This window comes from Podarcis tiliguerta (assembly GCF_965153285.1).
Source record: "Podarcis tiliguerta genome assembly, chromosome: 9".
Lineage (NCBI taxonomy): Eukaryota > Metazoa > Chordata > Lepidosauria > Squamata > Lacertidae > Podarcis > Podarcis tiliguerta.
Genome location: NC_139542.1, coordinates 23,393,814 through 23,415,370, shown reverse-complemented (window position 1 = coordinate 23,415,370; position 21,557 = coordinate 23,393,814). Strand labels below are relative to the sequence as shown.

The 21,557-nt window shown below is 41.8% G+C and overlaps 1 protein-coding gene across 2 annotated transcripts; it reads right to left on the bottom strand.

Annotated features, from left to right (window-relative positions):
* Positions 1 to 483: 483 nt before the first annotated feature.
* CYP2U1 (cytochrome P450 family 2 subfamily U member 1) lies at positions 484 to 21,262 on the bottom strand. Of its 2 annotated transcripts, XM_083456788.1 has the most exons (6): positions 20,443 to 21,262; positions 14,914 to 15,549; positions 11,062 to 11,223; positions 9,668 to 9,835; positions 2,289 to 2,496; positions 484 to 1,933 (listed from the first exon to the last, which is right to left on the bottom strand). In XM_083456788.1, exons 1-5 carry the CDS (start codon positions 20,885 to 20,887, stop codon positions 2,318 to 2,320), a joined length of 1,590 nt encoding a protein of 529 aa, XP_083312914.1. In that variant the 5' UTR covers positions 20,888 to 21,262; the 3' UTR covers positions 484 to 1,933; positions 2,289 to 2,317. The 2 variants fall into 2 exon arrangements, with proteins under 2 accessions (XP_083312914.1, XP_083312913.1); XM_083456787.1 differs by having other exon boundaries at positions 484 to 2,496.
* Positions 21,263 to 21,557: the final 295 nt, after the last annotated feature.

Genomic DNA, 21,557 nt, shown 5'->3' with positions numbered 1-21,557 from the left:
TAACAACAGATGCTCTAAATATCTGTTTAAAAAGCAAAATCGGCTTCCAGACAGTATTGCTTTTAAAATAAAAAGGTTTATTTAGACAAAGATTCATACTGAGAAACACATCTCAGGCTGTATTTAGAAAGATAGGCACCTTTTAAAAATAGTCAGCAATGATCTCAAATGCTAGTTTCTAACAGCAATTACCGTATTTTTCGCTCTATAAGACGCACCAGACCACAAGACGCACCTAGTTTTTGGAGGAGGAAAACAAGAAAAAAAATATTCTGAATCTCAGAAGCCAGAACAGCAAGATCGCTGCGCAGTGAAAGCAGCAATCCCTCTTGCTGTTCGGGCTTCTGTGATAGCTGCACAGCCTGCATTCACTCCATAAGACGCACACACATTTCCCCTTACTTTTTAGGAGGGAAAAAGTGAGTCTTATAGAGCAAAAAATACGGTATATATTCCATACTAAAATTCTAAACAAGGCATTCGTTTTGTTTTGTTTTTCATGGGGGAAGGGGAAGAAATAAAGCAGGCAAGGTAAACATCAGCAAGATATAGGCAATCCATGTAATATATATTATCATTCATGAGGCTCTTAACAACTAGTAAAATATAGAAATACAGATCTTTGGATCCTGACAAAATTATAAAGTGCTTCATTAAAAAGGCTGCCTTATTACAATAGGGCTTACATGCCATACAAAGAATCAGTTGCATTGCCAGCCATGTTGCCCCTGCCACACTCAGGCTGTTTAACAGTAGTCAGCTGAAAATTAGCAGTGCAATTTTAGTTTTTCCATTGAAGTTTCCAGTTAACTAAGAATGGCCCAAGGAGTCCGAGTCACCTTTCCTAAAGGTTTCTCTGCACTGCAGGCTTTCTGTAGCTCATACCTGCACAGTGTTGATTCATAAGCTCCTACCCCGTTTGTCTCAAGTCACTACTTCCTTTACAAGGTAATGAATTGAAAATGAACTCCATGATTATATCAAAGCAGCTTATCCTCTGCCAAAAAGGCCAGCCCAAGGCTTTGGCAGTATGGCTTTACCTCCCAGGATATGCATGTATTATTATCATACATGCATGTGTCTGGGGGAACTGTTATGTGCCAGCCATCTTCCTAGATGGCCCTTATTTAAAATTACCATATTTCAGATGCACACAGATAGCACAGTGAAGGGATGCAATTGCCTAAATTCATGCTAACCACGCACACAAAGTGTTCCTGTTGTGTGTGGATCCATGCATTACCGTTTGTGCCTTCATATCCCCATTAGCAGGAATAAACAGAGGTACCAAGAGACAAACCTCGTGTACCTACAGACGTACATATAATTTGAGCTGTGAGCATCCTGTGGAAGTGATCGTCTCCCTCCTTGGACGAAGAGGAAAGAGATTCTGCATGGTTGAAGGCAGCAATGCTTCTGAATACCAGTTGCTGGAAACCACAGGAGAGGTGAGATTTCTTCTGCTGAAATCCTGCTTGCTGGTTTCCCACAGACATCTAGTTGACCCCTGTGAGAACAGGATGCTGGACTAGATGGGCCAGCAGGCTCTTCTTTATGTTCTTAGAAACCAGCTGGGCACAGCACTGATTGTCTGGAATGGTGACATCACTAACCCACCTCCGCTAGAGTTTTCAACACTTCAGAAATGCTTCTATGTTTTTAGTATTAAAGGGGATGAAATGCACATTTAATGGAAACGAATGCATACTCAATGCTTTGAAAGTTAAAAGAAAGAAAAGCAGTCAATCAGTCTGAAACATGAGGGAAGGGCAACCCTGAAGACTTGAATCAGGGGTGTGTAAGGCTGCTCTTTTCACAGTGAAGGCGGATAGAAGTCAGACTCACCCCACAGGAGCAAAAAAAAACCACAGCAAATCCTGTTTTTATTATACCTCTCTCTTCAATGTGTCCTTTTTAAAGGATGTCACGACTCCTGTATAAGAGAGAGATACCCACTGTTGTTGTATGCAAAACTGAATTTTTATGTTTTTCCTCCTTCATTTCTAAGCTAATGTAAAAAGCCACTCAATGCCTGACATTAACAGTCTCTGCACCAGTTGTCACTTGCCATCCGGCAACTTCGAAGACTAGAAGCTTTTATTCCTTTTCCGCATTCAAAAAGTTTCAACCCATTTAATGGAAGAGCCCACAGGCTAAGGGGAAAGTGCTTTATGAGCCTGTGAGTACCCTGTGGGCTGCAGGTTTCCCCTCCCTGCTCAGGGTTGGCGATTTTGTTACTGAAGTGCATTTCATATATAGCCCTGAATTTTCGTAAGAGTAATACAAACTTCATGCAGTGTTCTTGTCTGAGGTTCCTTCATCTCTTTAAGGCAATGATGTTGAATGGAAGTGGAGCTAAAGTCAGGCCAAATCTTCCTGCCATCGACGGCTTCTCCATGTCTTCGGGAAATTGAAATGTGAAATTTTGCAGGAGGCTCACAAACATCAAGAACAACTCCATCTTGGCAAGTTGTTCTCCCATGCACACACGTTTTCCTGAAAAGGAAAGCAAAGTGGGTGAGAGAGATGAAAGGGGGGCGGGGAACTTCACAGTTTAAATAAATATTAATAATCTCTGTGGGAATCCATTTTTTAAAAAGGAAAGAAAGAAATGCTACGAGGTCCAGGACGTACGCTATGATAACCAGGCTTTTATAAATCCATTAAGGCAGTTCCAAATTTATTAAGCACAAAGACCCCTGAAAAGAAATGGTATAGGGGCTTCCAGTCGGATCGCGAGGTGGAAGGAGGCGAATTCCCCTCGGGAGAGGGGGATTAGCTCCAAAGAGGCATTAAAGGGGGTGTTACAAGGGCGCCGTAACCCCCCAAAACCCACTGAAAGGATATTCAGTGGTCGAGGATCCCAGCGCTGCCAGAGGAGCGATTCTCCCGGCCGCCAAGTACCCTCTTTAAGAGGAGACGAGAGCGGCGGTGTAGAAGGGCCGACAGCGGGACGCCATTGCCAGCCTCAGGGAGCGAAGCCCCGAGCCTCCCCACTGAAGCGAGCGGCTTTCCATATCAAAGAACTCGAATTGGCAATCATCAAAAGAAGACTAAATTTGTGGATTCGGACCTAATTCGAAACAGACAAAGGAAAAAACAGGAGGTCAACTTTGTCTGGGCTCCGGAGAAAACGCAGGGACTATTTACAGAGCAGACCGAACTGTGAGTAAAAAAACAAACGGAGGTGTTTTGAGCAAAAAGATCTGCCCCTCTGTGGAGTTAAAGTTTTAAATTTGGACTTATGGGGGGAGAAGACATTCCGGCTTTATTCCCTATAATTTGATGGTACTATTTTCTCTTTATTTTTGGGATTTATTTGGTTTTTGGAAAAGAACTGGGTGACGCAGCATTCCTGGCCAGATTACTTTCGTTTTTAAAAGAACTGCGCAATAAGTTATATGGATTGAATTTTTATACCCATTCTTGGTATTTGGATATTTTTTCTTCTGCATGTGAGCTGGCAGAGCTTTGAGCTATATTGGATTATACTGGTCTAGACAAATGAACTAAATTTGTGCTTTTTATTTTAATTTAAGAAGAAGAAAGACCGCCCCCCCCTGTTTTATTTTGTGAAGGGTGAGGAGTCGCCATCTTGTGTGACTTTAAAGTTACGGACTGATTGATTTTTGCTTTTTGGACTTGGGTTCTTCTTCTCCCCCTTTACCCCCCCTTTTGGAAGTTGGTCTCTTCCTCTAAAAGGGACAGGAGATTTTTGTAAACTTCTGTCTCTCCCCTTGTTGCTTATTTTCTTTTTTTTCTTTCTGACTCTGAGAACTGGGAAGACCTTATTTTTGAGGGTGGGAGAGCTGCGGGCCATAAGGATTACAATTTTGAGGAACAGCCTTCGTATTTTTCTTTTTTTGGTTCTCCTTTTTTCGACCCCTTTTTTGGATTATAATTGGAGTGAATTTAAGTGGCGGAAGGGGGTTTAAGACTGCTGTATATTGAATAAAAATATTGGATTTGGCCAACCAAGAGGCAAGAAGAATTAAAATTTAAATATAAAAATAGGATTGGGAAGAATATCATCTATTTATTTTTGTGATAAACACGTTGGTTGGGCAAAATTAGAACACCCCCTACTGGCCCTTTGGAGGATATTATAGAAATAAAGACAATATATATTTGGTTGAACAGCGACAAAACGCCCCCTGGTGGATATTTACAAACTTAGAAAATGGCACACACACAAAAGAAAGGAGAAGGAACACCAGCAGAAAGAAAAGGATCAAGACAGGAATCTGACACAAAAGGAGAAATATTAAAGATGATAATTGAACTTAAATCAGAGTTAAAATCGGAAATACATAAGAGTGAAAAAAACATTGGATCCAAGTTGGAGCAAGTGGACAAAAAAATTGACGTTACGGTGGAAAAAATAGATGAATCTATTACAGAAATTAAAGCGCAGTTACGAGATATGATAAAAAGGACACAAAATTTAGAAGAGGGGGCAAAAAAGAACAAAAATGAGATCAAGGAATTAAAGAAGGGAGAGGAAAAGATTAGAGCAGAGGTGGCAGAAGTTAATAAAACTCAGGAAGAACTAAAGGATGCTATTTCAATGAATGAACTGAGGCAGAGATCGAGTAATTTAAGATTTAGATTAATTCCAGAGACACAAGGGGAAGAAATAAAGGAGAAACTGATTAAAGAAATTGCAATTTGGATGGAGATGGAAGAAGAAGAAGTTGCAAAGACAGTACAGAATGCTTTCAGAATCAAAGTGAGGACAAACAAAGCGAAGAAATTCCCAGGAGACTGTTTGGTGATATTTAAAGATATAGAGATGAGAAATTTAATTTTACAAAAAAACAGAGAGAAAAGACTAAACATTGGAGGGAATAACATAATCATCTTTAAAGATGTCCCACTACATCTGCTGAAAAAACGCAACCAATATCAGAATTTGGTGCAGGCTCTCAGGAAGAACAAAGTTGAATTCAGATGGGAATTCCCAGAAGGGCTCTCCTTTGCATACAAGGGGAAGAGACATAGAATAACAAGACCAGATGAATTGGATAAATTTATGAGAAGATATAAAGAACTGGGAAGTGAAGAGACCACACCACTGGGGGCAGGAGCAGAGGGAGAAGTTACCCAAGACTCGGAGGAAGAGAAAGAGGAGGAAGAAGAAGAGGACGAAGAAAGAAAAACAAATTAAAATTGATTATTAAATAAATAAAGTAAAAATCAGCATGGCGTTAAAATTATGGACATGGAATATTCATGGGATTAACGATAAAAAAAAACGGAATAAAATTCAGCAATATTTGAAAAAGCAAAATCTGGACATTATTTGTTTGCAAGAGACACATGTAATGAGAAGACACAGAAAAATTTTAATAAATAAAAAATTAGGGAATGAATTTATCTCATCAGACAAAGTCAAAAAAAGAGGAGTGGTCCTTTACATAAAAAATAAAATAGAAGCCCAACAAATATTTAAAGATGAAGAAGGTAGAATTGTGGCAGTACAGGTCAAATGGCAAGGTGAGAAAATAATAATTGTCGGAGTGTATGCACCCAATGAAAACAAAATAGACTTTTTTAGGAATCTAGAGGAGAAACTATTTGAATACATGGATCAAAAAATTATAATAATGGGAGATATGAATGCAGTGGTTTCGATGGAAATGGACAGAATGAGAGTATCAGGGAAAGTAAAGGAAGGGAAATTACCAAAGACTTTTTTTTCAATGGTAGAGAACTGTAATTTAATAGATATCTGGAGACTAAAACACCCATTGGAAAAACAGTTCACATATCACTCAGAAGCAAATCAATCAATGTCAAGAATAGATCAAATCTGGATAACAAATGATTTAATATCAAGAATTTTAAAGATTGAAATCCAACCCAAAGTCCTTTCGGATCATAACCCAATAAAATGTACTCTAAAAGGATTTGAAGAAAAATCCTTTCGTTGGAGAATAAATGAAAGTCTTTTTGATGACCAAAAAATAGTAGAGAATGCGAAAAAGCAGATGAGCGACTATTTTATTAACAACATGAATAAGGGAACCAAAAACAATATAGTGTGGGACGCTGGAAAAGCAGTTATGAGAGGTTTCTTTATACAACAAAATGCAATCAAAAATAAACAGAGAGAGAAAGGGAAGAAAGAAATTTTAATGCAAATTATGGAGATTGAGAAAAAATTAATAGACAAACCAAATGATAAAAAGTTGAAAATGAATATAAAAACTTTACAAACGCAATTCTCTATGATAATAAATAAGGAAGTGGAATGGAACATCAAAATGATGAGACAAAGGAATTTTGAACACGCAAATAAGTCAGGGAAACTGTTGGCATGGCAAATTAAGAAAAGGAAAGAACAGAACATGGTACATAAGATTGTGGTTGATGACAAAGAAATAGATGATCCGAAGGGAATAAGGAAAGGATTTGTAGACTTTTATAGACAATTATATAAAAAGGAGAAATACAACCTTAAGAAAATAGAGGAATATTTGAACGAGAAAGGGGTGCAGAAAATTCCGACAAAAGAGAAAAGCAAACTAAATGAGATGATTGAACAAGAGGAAATTGAAAAAGCAATTAAAGACTTAAAAAGTGGGAAAACTCCAGGCCCGGATGGATTCAGTGCAAGATTTTATAAAGAAATGAAAGACATCATAATTTCACCACTGAAACAAGTAATGAATGATATATTATTGAGAAATGAGATACCAGAAACTTGGAAAGAGGCATATATTACTTTAATTCCCAAACAGGATTCAGATTTAACCCAGGTTAAGAATTACAGGCCGATTTCGCTTTTAAATAATGATTATAAATTATTTGCTAATATATTGGCAAATAGAATGAAAAAATTGTTAATGGAGTTGATACATGAAGACCAAGCAGGCTTTCTTTCTGGCAGACAAATGAAAGACAATATTAGGAATATAATTAATATTTTGGAATATTTGAATGACAGGATTGACAAGCAAGCAATGTTAATATTTGTAGATGCGGAAAAAGCCTTCGATAATATTTCTTGGGAATTTATGTTAAAAAACTTTGAAATGATGGACATTGGACAAAACCTATTGAATGGGATAGGGTCAATATATAAAGACCAAAGAGCAAAATTAATAGTTAACAACGTGGTGACAGAAAGTATAAAAATAACGAAGGGTACAAGACAAGGATGTCCGCTTTCACCACTGTTATTCATCACGGTCCTGGAAGTTTTGTTAAGAGCGATAAGAAATAACCAACAGATAAAAGGGATAACGTTAGGAAGCAAGCAGTATAAGACTAAAGCATTTGCCGATGACCTGGTTTTAACTCTGGAAAATTCGACGGACACTACAAGGGAAGTTTGGAAGGAAATAGAGCAATTTGGACAATTGGCGGGTTTCCGCCTAAACAAAAAAAAGACAAAAATGATGTGCAGAAACATGGACTTAAAAGTCATTGAGGAAGTGCAGCAACAGTTAGAAATAGAAGTGGTTAAGAAAGTTAAATACCTGGGAGTTTGGTTAACCCCAAGAGGTATAGATTTATACCAAAATAACTATATTCCAACATGGAGTAAGATTAAAAAAGATTTAGAGGTGTGGGGAAGAATGAAATTTTCATTTTGGGGTAGAATCGCAATAATTAAAATGAATGTGCTACCAAAGATGTTATTTCTGTTTCAAACCATCCCAGTAATCAGGGGGGCAGCGATTTTTAAAAATTGGCAAAGAGAAATTTCAAGGTTCATATGGCAGGGTAAGAAGCCGAGAATAAAGTTTAAGATATTGACTGATGCGAAGGAAAGAGGAGGCTTCGCCCTGCCGGACCTGAAATTATACTATGAAGCATCCTGCCTCTGCTGGTTAAAGGAATGGATAAAATTGGAAAATACTGATTTGTTGGATTTGGAAGGATTTGACAATAGATTTGGGTGGCATGCGTATCTATGGTATGATAAAAAGCGAGTACATAGAGGGTTTGGAAACCACACCATAAGAGGCTCATTGATAGAAGTCTGGGAAAGATATAAAAATCTGTTGGAGACAAAAACACCATGGTGGTTGTCACCATTGGAGGTATTATGTGTGAAAAAGACGAATATGAGTGGGGAATGGGTAACATATCGAGAACTAATAAGGAAAATAGACGGTAAATGGACGTTGAAGCCATATGAAGAAGTGAAAAGATATGTGAATGACTGGCTGCACTATTACCAAATTAATGAAATGTTTAGAAAAGAGCTTAAGTTAAATGGTTTTGCGGAGAAAGAGTCGAAATTCCAGAAAGAAATAATAAACAGTGACTATAAAATTCTGGCTAAAATGTACAACATATTGTTAGAATGGCACACAAAAGATGAAGAGATAAAATCAGTTATGATTGACTGGGCGAAAGACTTTGGATATAACATATATATGGAGGATTGGGAGAAATTGTGGAGAGAAGGATTAAGATTTACTGCTTGTACAACTATAAAAGAAAATGTGATGAAAATGATGTATCGGTGGTACTTAACACCAGTGAAACTAGCTAAGATGTACAAGGGATGTAACAAATGTTGGAAATGTAAAGATAAAGAAGGTACATTTTATCATATGTGGTGGGAATGTAAGAAAATTAAAAATTATTGGGAAATGATATATAATGAATTGAAGAAAATGTTTAAGTATACATTTGTTAAGAAGCCAGAAGCATTCCTGCTAGGTATTGTGAGAAATGAGATAAACAAGAAAGACAGGAAATTATTTTTGTACGCAGTAACAGCAGCGAGAATATTGTTAGCCCAGAAATGGAAACAAGAAGAACTACCAACACTGGAAGAATGGAGAATGAAAATGATGGACTTTGCAGAACTGGATAGAATGACAGGAAGAATTAGGAATCGACGAGATCAGAGATTTATTGAAGAATGGGAAAAATTTTCAGAATATATGCATAATTTAGGTGAAAAACAAATAACGCTTGTAACGTTTAGCGAAGCTTTGTAAAAAAGAAAGTTAAAATTATGGATTGAAAGCAGATTTAATTTAAGAAGTAGATAAGAACTAAGAAATGTGTGGAAAATTGAGAAGGGAAGGAGTATCAGTCAAGTTGAGGGAAGTCAAAAAATGAGAGAATGGTTTTATAAATTGTTTGAATTGTATTAATTTGTCTTTCTTGTAAACTGAATAAAAATTATATTAAAAAAAAAAAAAGAAAAGAAATGGTATAAAATAATCCTCTTTATTCACTATCTGACAGGTTTTGCTGGATCCTGTCCCATATAAGACAGCTAAATATAACTTAATAGACCAGAGATGGGCAGAAGGAATGACTATGAGCTCCATTCAGTTCTGGTACTGAAAGCAAATTCCTAGCATTAGAATGTGCTCAGAGGTTCTTTAATGTTTGAACCACTTTAAACCTTGGAGTTTTAGTAAAACAAACCCGAAGACTGTCCTCCCCTGTAATGGACTATAATAGATTGTGAACGGCTCTGAGATCTTATGATGAAGGGCAGTATATAAACCCTAATAAAATAAAGTAAAAATAAATAGGAGAGAGACCAGCAAGCATTTTCCTGGCCTTCACAAATGCTGAACATACAATACTTAATGTACAGTGCTTTAAAGATGTCCTACTATCAAGAGATGGTGTCCCCACAATCTGCACCCCCATCCCTCCCTACACACACCAAACAGAGTTGAATTACCAATTCCAAAAGGAATAAATGTTTCTTTTTTGATGAGCTGGCCATTTTCATCCAGAAACCTTGCTGGGTGGAAATCATCCGGATTCTCCCATATGTTGGGATCTCGGTGCACAGACCACAAGTTTGGAATGATTATACTGCCCTTTGGAATAGTGTAGCCCTGGAGCACTTAAAACAACAACAACAACACATACACAACCAGAGAGGTAAACAAATTAATAAATGGCATTACCCTTATGGAGAGATTTTACACACAGACATATTAATCAAAGGAACATAAAATGCTTGTGTTTGGGTTGGGTTGGTTTGTGGGAAAGTGTTGCTTCGTGACTGAGAGAATGCACACTTTTGTATTTCTATGTGCCATTAAAATGGTATTGTGGACTTCTCTAGGAGCGGGAAGGGGCAAATAATACCCTCACCAAGGGCACAGAAAACAAAAAGCTTACCAAAAACACAGACCCTTTGTTATCAGAGCACTTTGTAAACACAGGGGTTGCTTGCTTTAAGTTTGTCAGCTGCTAACAGATACCATCTGACCTAAAGGAGGAGCACACTCCGTGAGGCAACACTGCAAAGTCCAAGCTGCAGTTTACAGCAGCTGAAAATCAGCCCTGGGTGACTTGACTAGTTGCAAAAGCAGCTCATTAATGAAGTATCTACTACATGTGCAATGCCTGGAGGTGCACAACAGTTCAAGCACTTAAGAAGAGTTTGGATTTGATATCCCGCTTTATCACTACCCGAAGGAGTCTCAAAGCAGCTAACAATCTCCTTTCCCTTCCTCCCCCACAACAAACACTCTGTGAGGTGAGTGGGGCTGAGAGACTTCAAAGAAGTGTGACTAGCCCAAGGTCACCCAGCAGCTGCATGTGGAGGAGCAGAGACGCGAACCCCGTTCACCAGATTCCGAGTCTACCGCTCTTAACCACTACACCACACTGGCTCTCTTACACCTGACCACAGTCCATTCTCACTTCAGCTCTGGTATTGCTTAATAATAATAATAATAATAATAATAATATCTTTATTGTCATTGCCCCCTTCGGGGACAACGAAATTACTTGACTGCTCCATAAAAACACTAATTAAACAATACAGTATAATACAGCAAGGAAGATTAGATGATTTTCAAAGTCCGGGCTAGTATAAAGCAGATAAATATGTGATAATGGGCAATTTGCCTGTAAAACTCCAGACTCTCCTGTCCTTGGCAACCCTGGAAAGCTTCTGCCAATCTAGGATAGACCAAAAGACCTAACAGGATAGACCTAGTATAAAGAAAGCTTGTTCAAATTTCAGCCTTCCTTGTTTCTCTCCAATGTGAAAATCAGCTTTTGGCTAAATGAACTCGTACCAAAACGTGAGAGCAGCAGCCTATCAAAAACGCTTACCTGTAGTTTCTGAGGCCATTCGAGGAATTGAAAGAGGTACAACCACCGTCATCCTTTGAACTTCCATGATGGTTGCTTCTGTGAAGGGCATACGTGCCTTGTCCGCAAGGGTAGGAGGCCTATTGCGCCCAATGACCAAATCAATTTCTTCCTGGACCTTTTCTGTGCAAAACAAGAGACAGTAAGATGAGCACTGGGACTAAATGGCGAAATTAGGCTTGCCACGTGTCCTCTTTTTCCAGGACACATCCTCTTTTTCAGGGGTAAAATTTCTGTCCAGGTGGATTTTGTTAAGTTTGCCAAAATGTCTCTGGCTATACTTTCTGGATGAGACATAGACATAGCTGGTGGATGAAGGCTTTCCTCTTCTCTTCTCCTGCCCCTCTCAGCAATATATCACAGCTTCTATAGCCTACATATAGTAGGGGTATTTAAAATGAGAGTCGCCTCCTTTTTGGTCTTCAAATTAGGCAACCCTAGCTAAATGGGCTTTATGCAATTTATTTACTTTACATTAGGTTTCTATGATGGCATCATGCACTTCTGGGATTAGCGAGCAAGGCTGCAAAAAGAAGAAGAGAGAGATTACACTGAGACCTCTCTCTTTTAACAAATTAAACACCAACTGCATGTCAAACACTGCCCTCCAGTGTCTACAATCAGAAGTATTACTGCTGTGACCCTAAAAATACTTGACTTAAGGGCACTTCCAGATTTTTGCTATTTTCAGGTGGGATTTAATCATATAATACTAGCAAATTCAGGTTGTGCAGTAAAAGTTTGCTGGGCTCTTGCACACATACAATCAGGCTGTTTGCAATAAGGAAAGTGATGGGGAAATGCACTGGAAAGTATGGGGTGGAAATTGCTTGACATGAGGTCAGCTATTCTGCATGTAGAGCAAAACAATGTTCAATAAGTAGCCAATGTCACCTAACATCCCCCCAAACTTTGCCCACACTAAACAGGGTGGGTGCTCAATAAACAGATTGTCTGGAAGCGACTTTAGCCACGGTACAATAAATGGAACTCCATGTGAATTAGATAAGATTAGAAAAGGTCTTTACAGTGAAGGTCATGTTAACACCTTTCAGAGAGCTTTGTGTACCACAGACTGCCATCACACCATCATCTTTTGACATTCATGCCACTACGCATCTAACAAACATTCAAAACGCAGCTGTCTGTTTTCTGGAAGAAACTAAGAGAATCAACTTTTGGGAAACAGAAAGCATTAAATGTACGCCAAGCAGTAAAATTGACTGATTTTAGCTGCTCATCACAGCTATGTGATTTAGAAATCGAAATGGCTATGGGGTGGAAAGAGAATGAATAAAAGCTGGAATATATTAAAAAACATTAGGTAACCATTAAAACCAACTTTACACTTTTAATATAACCCAACTATTATTTAATATAATAGTTAATGTAACCCAACTCCAAGGATACTCTAGGTCTTTGCCCCATGAGACATACAAACCCAGTAATAAGAAAATCTGGCTTTGTATGTATAATAACTTATTAAAATGAAGCCCATCTGCAGTCATCTACTTGAAACTGTCCAGGAATTGGGGAGTGGGTTAGAGAGTGTTGTGTCAGAGGAGAAGAAATGTATTAAAACACAGAAACACTAATTCTGCCTGCAGCTACAACTCCCATCATCCCTGATCATTGGCCATGCTGGCTGAGGCTGATGGGAGTTAAGAGTCCAACAATACCTCAAAGGCCAAACAAGTTCCCAGCCCTGCTATAAGCCGTTGGAGTCTCAAGGAATCCAATTTGCTATTCCTCCTTGGTTTCCTGTTTTTCTTTTTCCACCGACACTCAAAATTCCATTATCCCTGGAAAACAATGAGCATGTCTGGAAACCAAGCCTTATGAGAAATGGTTGAGGGAGTTGGGAATGTTTAGCCTGGGGAAAAAGGAGACTGAGAGGAGATACGATGGCCATCTTCAAATATCTGTCACATGGAGGATGGAGCAAGCTTGTTTTCTCCTGCTCTGGAGGGTATAACCCAAACCAATGGATTCAAGTTACAAGAAAGGAAATTCCAACTAAATGTTAGGAAGAACTTTCTGGTGGGAAGAGCTGGACGGTCTCCCTCGGAAGGTGGTGGACTCCCCTTCCTTGGAGGATTTTAAGCCAAGTTTGGATGGCCATCTGTCATGGATGCTTTGGCTGAAATTCCTGCATTGCATGGGTTGAACTAAAGGACCACTGGGGTCGCTTCCAACTCTGCAGTTCAATGATTCTATGTCCAGTACTCATTGAACTTTAGGTGTGAGTGGGTGGGGGAGTTGTCACTTTGAAGTTTGCTTTTTGTCTCTTTGCATACCTCAGGATTCACAAAAGCATGCCCATAGCTATCTGCTTTTTCCTCAGTGACCCTGTTTTGGGTTCCTATAAGAACATAATAAGAGCCCACTTGGATCCAACCAGAGCCTCATTTAGCTCGGGACCCTATTCACCCAATGGCCTGTTAGAATTCTTGATCTATGAATGCAGTGATGGGATTTTTGTCTTTCACATGACGGTATATGTTTTGACTCCACAGAGTGGGAAGTGACGGAGACAGGATGTTTGTGTTACTGTGTTCCATGAAGTGGGACTATTGCCCTTTGTTCTTTTTCTCTTTGCTGTCTGATGCTGAAGAGAGAGGGAGCTATGTTGCAGTGCTCCGCGTGTGTTTATATGTAGATAAAGTAGATTAGTCAAAATGCTGAGTTGTTGAGGTCTGTCACACGCATGATGCGCAAACTCTGCGGATCTCTAAATGTGCCGGTGTCAGTTGGCATCGGTGGCTGTGATGTTTGGACTGAAGAAAGCTTACGAAGCTCTGGAACAATCGACCAGGAGGGAGAGAACATGCCAGTCGGGCATGTGTCTCTGCCGGGGTCCTACTCGAGTGTAGGCTGAACTCCTGACATGGCCAACCAGATGCCTTTGGCAACAAGCCCCAAAGGAAGACCTGAGAACAACTGCTCCCTCCATCAGCTACTACAATTCAGAGGTATATACTGCCTCATAGATAGATAGATAAAAATGGAAAGCTGTCTTTACACTGTAGCATGAGAGAATAGCAGGCAGGCAAGCGAGCAGCACAGGTGGCCACTGGCCAAGGCAAGCTGTTTGAAGGACGGGGGGAGGTGCCCTATATTAAACACAGTTGCTGGACCACTCTCTGAAACGCCTCCCACCCTCCTTTAAAAGGGAGCGAGGATTGGGGCAAGCTATGAGGGGACGTGGGCAAAGTCTAAAGCAAGGGGGGGGTTGGTCACCCAGGTGTGAGGGAAGAGAGTTAGCAAGGGGGGTGGTGAGGAGGTGTGGTTGGCAAGCAGTGAGCAACAGGGGTGGCAGCCCTGTGTGTTGGTGTGTGTGTGCCTAGAGAGTCATTTTGACTAGTACCCATGGATAGCCTGTCAGCACCCTAGTACTGTGTTCCCTGTTGTGTTGCGGGTGATTGTTTTCCATGCAAGATTTGATCAGAAGGGTGCAGCTATGGCCATACAGTGGTACCTCAGGTTACATACGCTTCAAGTTACAGACTCCGCTAACCCAGAAATAGCGCTTCAGGCTAAGAACTTTGCTTCAGGATGAGAACAGAAATCATGCTCCGGCAGCGCAGCGGCAGCAGGAGGCCCCATTAGCTAAAGTGGTGCTTCAGGTTAAGTACAGATTCAGGTTAAGTACAGATCTCCGGAACGAATTAAGTACTTAACCTGAGGTACCACTGTATTATACACCCAGTTCTTCCCAACAATGCTGTGGAAAACCTCCCCCAAAATGGATAGCTTGCATAATAAGAGCAAACCCAATTAAGAATCAGCCACCGGAGAAAGGATGACATTTACTTTGTTCCTGTGGGTGAAGCGACATGTAAAGCAGACTCCAGAGAAGGGTATTGGATGTGGTGTCTGTGCCTGCGATGAAAAGGTCCGCAATAATAAAAAACAGGTAGTCTTCAGTGAAGCTGCTCTCGCTGTCTATCTTCCTTTCCTCATCTGCGTGAAGGAGGTACATGTCGATGAAGTCTCGGGGATTCTGGCTATCGAGGCTTTCCCGGTGCTGTGCGATAATAGTCTTCAGGAAGGCCGTGATATCCAGCTCAATCTGCCTAAGCACTCGGAAAGGATAGATTGGGAGGTAGTAGAGCCAAGGGCAGATGTTGACCAGAATCATGTGGCTGTTCAGGCTTAGCTCCAGACCACGAGACATGAGCTTCAGCATGGTCTTGAGGCTGGCGTCGTCGTAGTCAAAGCGCCTGCCAAGGGCCATAGAGCAGATGACGTTTGACACGGCGTTGCCAATTATGGGGAAGGGGTTGAACTTCTCGTCCCCGTGCTTCAGGATCTCTGCTTTCACATACTTGAATTCTTCGATTATTTTAGGCTCCAAGCTGTGCTTTCCTAGTCCAAAGTGACGGAGGGTTGAATGGGAGAACTTCCTCTGTTTCTTCCACACTGGGCCGTAAGGGGCAAAAACCACACCTGGAGGAAAAGAAAGGGGTAAACCATTGAAATCGAGAACAGAGTTTTCAGTTTTGTTTGTAAGATACCTTGAAACTTTGAACTACAGGAAATCCTGGGTTCTCCCCAGTTTTCATTTCATTTCATGGGACACGGGTGGTGCTGTGGTCTAAACTACTCAGCCTCGCTGGACAGGGTGAGCTCCTGTTGCTCTGTCCCAGCTTCTCCCAACCTAGCAGTTCAAAAGCATGCCAGTGCAAGTAGATAAATAGGAAAGGTAAATGGCATTTCTATGCACTCTGGCACTTGTCATGGTGTCCCGTTGTGCCAGAACCATTTTAGTCATGCTGACCACATGACTCGGAAAGCTGTCTGTGGACAAACACCAGCTCCCTCAGCCTGAAAGCGAGATGAGTGCTGCAAGTCCATAGTTGCCTTTGACTGGACTTAACCATCCAGGGGTCCTTTATTTTTACTTATTTCATATTTCATAATATTTACACACCGCTTGGTTATAAAAAAACCCCAAAACCTCAGAGTGGTTTATGGAAAAGTTCATTGAATCATAGCATCGTAGAATTGCAGAGTTGGATGAAACCACGAGGGTCATCTAGTCCAACCCTCTGCAATACAGAAATCTTTTCCCCAATGTGCAGCAGGAGGATGGACAAGATGATGGTCTGGGTACCTTCCAACTCGATGATTATGTGATTCTAATACTTTGTGTAAAGAGAACTACATGTTGATGATGATAATTGCACCTAGTTACCAGCAAAATTTAAACAACTCCAATTAAAGAATGGTTCCCACCTAGGCAATAAGAAGATAACAGTAAGACAAGAAACAAACAAGGATAACCAGTTTAGTCATTGCTCACTAGGATTATATTCAATTAAGCAGAAAAAAATACAAAATGGAAAATAGAAAATTACAGGAAGAGGCAACAGAACTACCAGAGTTATTGGAATAATAAAAACTGCTCATCTCAAAGACCTCCTTCCCTTCTCCATTAGAATACCTTGACTGAAAATAGTACTTAAGCCCTAGATTTTCAATGGTTGGTTAGTTCTCAAAGCTCCAACATGGACCCCTTTTCACTCTATGCTCTCAAGGACCAGCCTGACGCTATGCTTTATTAAAGGACTGGTATCCCCTTCCATTTCTTGCCTTACTAGTAGCATGGGTTCTGCAGCAAAATTGCCACGCTCACTTAGGTTTTGAGGTTCTTTCACTCTTTCGATCCAGATGTGATTGAACTGTAGGATTTGCTGCCTGCTAAAATTGCAATTTTTCTGTCTCAAGCAGCATTTATATATTCCGTCCCTTTCATTTCATGTAATAAACCATAAAATAAATCTTTATTTATTTTATGCAAGAACTTATTGTGGGCATAAAGTGAAGGGTAAACAGATATTCATGGCAAACACACACCTTAGCTCTAGCAAAAGACCCTAAAGCTCTTGGTAGTGTGTGCATGAATACACATGAACGTTGGACACTCTGGCTCCAATGTTCAAGTCCAAACTTGCATAATAGTATTATTTACACACAGTCTTGATAACAAGTTATCAGGGTACCATATCTTCACATCTACTGTATACCCAAGGGCATTTATACTTGTGATGAAACTGTAGTTGCACTGTTGCCAAGATATCAACTTGCTCAATTGGCTTTGAGACCAAGCAAGGGTATGAATTTGGTTGCTCCAGCTGAAAATGCCTCAAGGGATCCCATTACACCACACCAACCCTTTTATCAGTAAGCTGCTGAAGAGGTATCACTTATGATTAGGTATGGGTGAATCTGCCAATTTCAGCTTCTCCCAGTTTCACATTTTTCCAGTGTTCAATTCAGTTCTCCACATCCGTTTGCAATTTTTTATTTTTAAAAAGCCCCCATGAAAATACACCAGCATTTTAGCACAAATTTCTCCTGTTATACCTATGTTTATATGCAACTTTGCTTAATATACACAAAATATAATTCACTTCTGTATGTTATCTTCACTAATATACGCATTTTAACAAACCCTAGTACAAAGCTGTATACAGCTTGAGACCTGGACTTTTGAAGGAATACCATCTGCCACATCAACCTGCCTTCCTCAGAGCCCTTCCCGATACCATCCCTCCAATCAGTAGGGAGCAGGGTGGCAATGGGAGAAGGGGGCCTTTTAATTAGATAAGGCCCTTAATTTAAGACACATGCTGGAATCACATTCTGCTTACTTCAAAGCAACGTTGTTGTTGTTTAGTCGTTTAGTTGTGTCTGACTCTTCGTGACCCCATGGACCAGAGCACGCCAGGCACTCCTGTCTTCCACTGCCTTCCACAGTTTTTATGCAATTTCATAGAATCGTAGAGTCGGAAGGGGGGCTCCCAAGGTCATCTATTCCAACGCCCTACAATTTAGGAATCTCAGCTAAAAAGCATCCATGATCCAACCTCTGCGCAAAAACCTCTAAGTGTAAAACTTCCTTAGTATAAATGTCTCGGTGACAAGAGGAATGGGTCCCATGTTAAAAGGCAAACGCTTCTAGTCATGTTAGCTTTGCAGCATTGTTTTTTGAAGTAGCTACTGAGAGCTACTCTAAATTCCTTTATTCCTTGCACAAATCTCTGAAAGCTGCTATGGTGCTTAACAGGCTAGATGTTGGGCTACCTGAGAAGGCAGAGCTGCTGCTTTTTGGACTTGCACAACCAAGAATTGACTATGTTTCAGAAGACAGGTATTCTTTGCCCAGGAGAACCAAATTCGGACATGTACGATTATACAAAAGAGTTGCACAATATTAATCTGGAACTTATGGGGGAGTTTATGTTTGTTTATTGTTTTGCAAAATTAGCAGAGAAACTATGAAAATGGGCAACAGAAGGCAAGCAAGGGATAAAGGAACAGAATGCAGACAAGGAGCAAGCTGTCTCTTTATCTGAGCCGTTTGAAGAACTGCCTCAATATTTTCAAACTCTACTTTCATCCTGCTAGAAACTTTGGCAGGGAACTTCCAAAGACTGTCGAAATTGCAACTCCTGACTATACGGCGGGGGTGTATGTGTGTGTTTGCTGACTGTACAATAATCCCTGTTAGTGTATTTGGAAACTACATTTATCCGCAGCTCTTCTTACAAGTCCAAGTGAATTGTTTGGTCAGAACTGGGAGATTGCCTAGTTATCTGGTGCTCCTCTCCAACTATTTTAGACTGACAGGGAAGCTGCAAAAACAAACACAGCATCACATGGCAAAGTTCCTTTGTTAGAAAGAAGAATCCTGAATAGGGATAGAACTCACAAGCGTATCTCTCTCACCACTGTCATATTATACCGCAGTATTCAACAACAGGTGCCTGTGGTTTCCCTTTGCAGCAGGTTATATGGGAAACCTGAAAGGCAATGGGAAATCTGCATATGCAATCAGCTACAACAGTCTGCAGCTTTCAACACACAGGTGTCGCTGGCAAAGAAATGCTGGAAACAGCTACATGTGTTAATGCAGAAAAGATGCAGCCTGCAGCATCACCAGAGGCCTCTATGAAGTAACTTATCTTACTCTTACTAAAGGACTGCCAACTATCTGAGAAGTTAAGTACTCAGCTATCTCCTGTTAAACTTTATTGCTGCCACAATAAAACTGCTAGCACATTTGCAAAGCTAAGCAGGATCCGGTAAGGTTTCAAACTGGATGAGGAACTGCATGCTGAGATTCCTGTATTGCAAGGGGTTGGACCCTTTCTAACTCTACAATTCTTGGATTCACTACCAACAGAATAGGATACAGTGCATGCTTGGTTGTGTGTTTTTTGTGTGGGATGCCCGTGACAGTTTGCAAATGGGCTCACGGGCCCAAGAAAGGTTTGCAACCCCAGTGCTACAGGGATTGATGCCAGTGAGATTGGCAATTCCCACTTATATGAGCATCGCCAACAGATGGCCAGAGTAAAATCAGATCTATAGGATCTGTATTTTGCTGAATATTTTATGTACATCCACAGACGCTTCCTTGGTCTCTTCCACTTTAGAACTCTACAGCCCCCTGAATAACTGCAAAGTAATTAACACAATTCCAACATTCTTATATACCGGCAACTAGTGCAGATCTCTGAGTGCAGGTGCTATGTGCTCACAAGGTCTCACTCCTGTCAGCAATCGGGCTGCCGCATCCTGCACTAACTTCAGCTTCTGGATCAAGTGACAGAAGCCCAACATAGAGCACACTGTGGTAATCCAGTCTTAAAAGTCTGCTGGTTTTCCTCGCAACAGTCTTAGGCAAACCACATAACACACTCCAACAATAATGTTAGCCTACCTTACAGAGCTGTTGGAAGGATTACATGCAGGACAGTGGAAATATTAGGAAATATGTCCCACCATGTTCAAGGAGCTTAGATGCACAGCTTCAAGTAGCCTTTGCCAACCTGGTGCCCTCCAGATGTTATAGAACACAGCTCCCAGCAGTGAGTGATGGGAGTTGAAGCCCAAGAACATCTGGCTTATGGCAATATAAGCAAAGCACTCTGTTAATCCTAAGCAATATTCTCATCAAGCCCCTCAATCAAAGTCGTATTTCACTCCCTCCTGGCACTCCAAGGGAGCCCTGCAGCTGGACCTGCCACTCAATAATCCTAATAGGGCTTCCTTCTTGGGTGCTTATTATTATTCAAGTTATATGCCCCAGCCACAGGTGCCACACTCACCCTGCCGCTGGCATCCTGCTTCACGGGCCAATGTATGCAGCTGCCAGGAGTCACAGAATCAGAGAATTGGGGAGTTAGAAGGGACGGCAAGGGTCCCCACCCCCTGCAATGCAGGCCTCTTTTGCCTGACGCGGGCCCCAAACCCACGACCCTGGGGAAAGGCGGCCGAAGTGCCCCTTTGCGGATCTGACCCCTTCCCCACGCCGCCCCCTTTTTGCCTTACCTTTCCTCTTGGAGAGGAGGGCCACTATGGGTATGCTGGGCCGGTCGCTGAAGACCTCGGCCTGGTTGACCAGGGCGTCCCGCACGGCCTCGAAGTCGCTGAGCATGATAAGCGGCCGGCTGCCCACGAAGAGGCTGAAGATGCTACCGTAGATCTTGGCCAGGGCGGTGAGTAGCAGGTGCGGGGGGTTCTGCTGCAGCGGTTGCTGCTCCCTCCCGGCGCCGCCTTCGCCTTTGGGGAGCTGCTTCTGCCGGTCCATGTTCAGAAGCCGCTTGCGCACCAGCGGGTTGGGCAGCAAGGCGAAGGCGAAGTTGCCCACCAAAGGCCACGGCTTGGGACCCGGCGGGAGCCCCTGCAGCGGCCGGCGGCGGCGGCCCAGCAGCCACCACAGCGCCAGCAGCAGCCCGGCGGCCGCCAGCAGCGCCGAGCTAACGGGATCCTCCATCAGGGCGGGCTCGCCGGACAGAAGCCGTGCGCAACGCGGAACCTCCCTTGCGCGCGCTCTGCGGCCCCCTGGAGTCTCCCTCCGCGGATCCCGCTACATCCTCCTCGCGGCGCCGCCTCCTCCTCCGCCTCTGGTTGGCCGCCCGCGGGGCAGAGGAGGCGCAATCAGAACGCCCAGCTCCGGACAGAACTCCCCCGAGGCGCTGCGTCACCGGGGAAAGGGCTTCCCTGGCTTTGACCGTCCAGCCTTATCTCTCCGCTGCGCTCCACCCCAACCCATCTATATCTCTCTCTCTCTGCCCAAGACCCCAGCGCAAAGATTGCCGCAAAAAGCTGGGTGACGATGGCGACTTGCAGCGGCCTGCTGCAGAGTTCAGGGAGGGAGGGAGGGAAGGGAGGAGAAAGCGAAGGGGTCAAAGGCGAAGAGAAAAGCGGAAAAGGAGGGGGACATCTCCCAGCCCCATGTTTATTGCAGGACAGGTGCATTCTGCAAGCATTGTTTTGTTCTTGTTTTTTTATGTATTTATATCCCTCAGGGTGGGATTGGAGTTTTATTAGTTTATTCAGGACGCGTCGTATTGCTGCCATATTGCACCCATCTGCAGTAGTTTCTAGTTCATAAGTTTATTGTTCAGCTGACTAAACTTGTGGCGATAGGGCTAATGAACTAA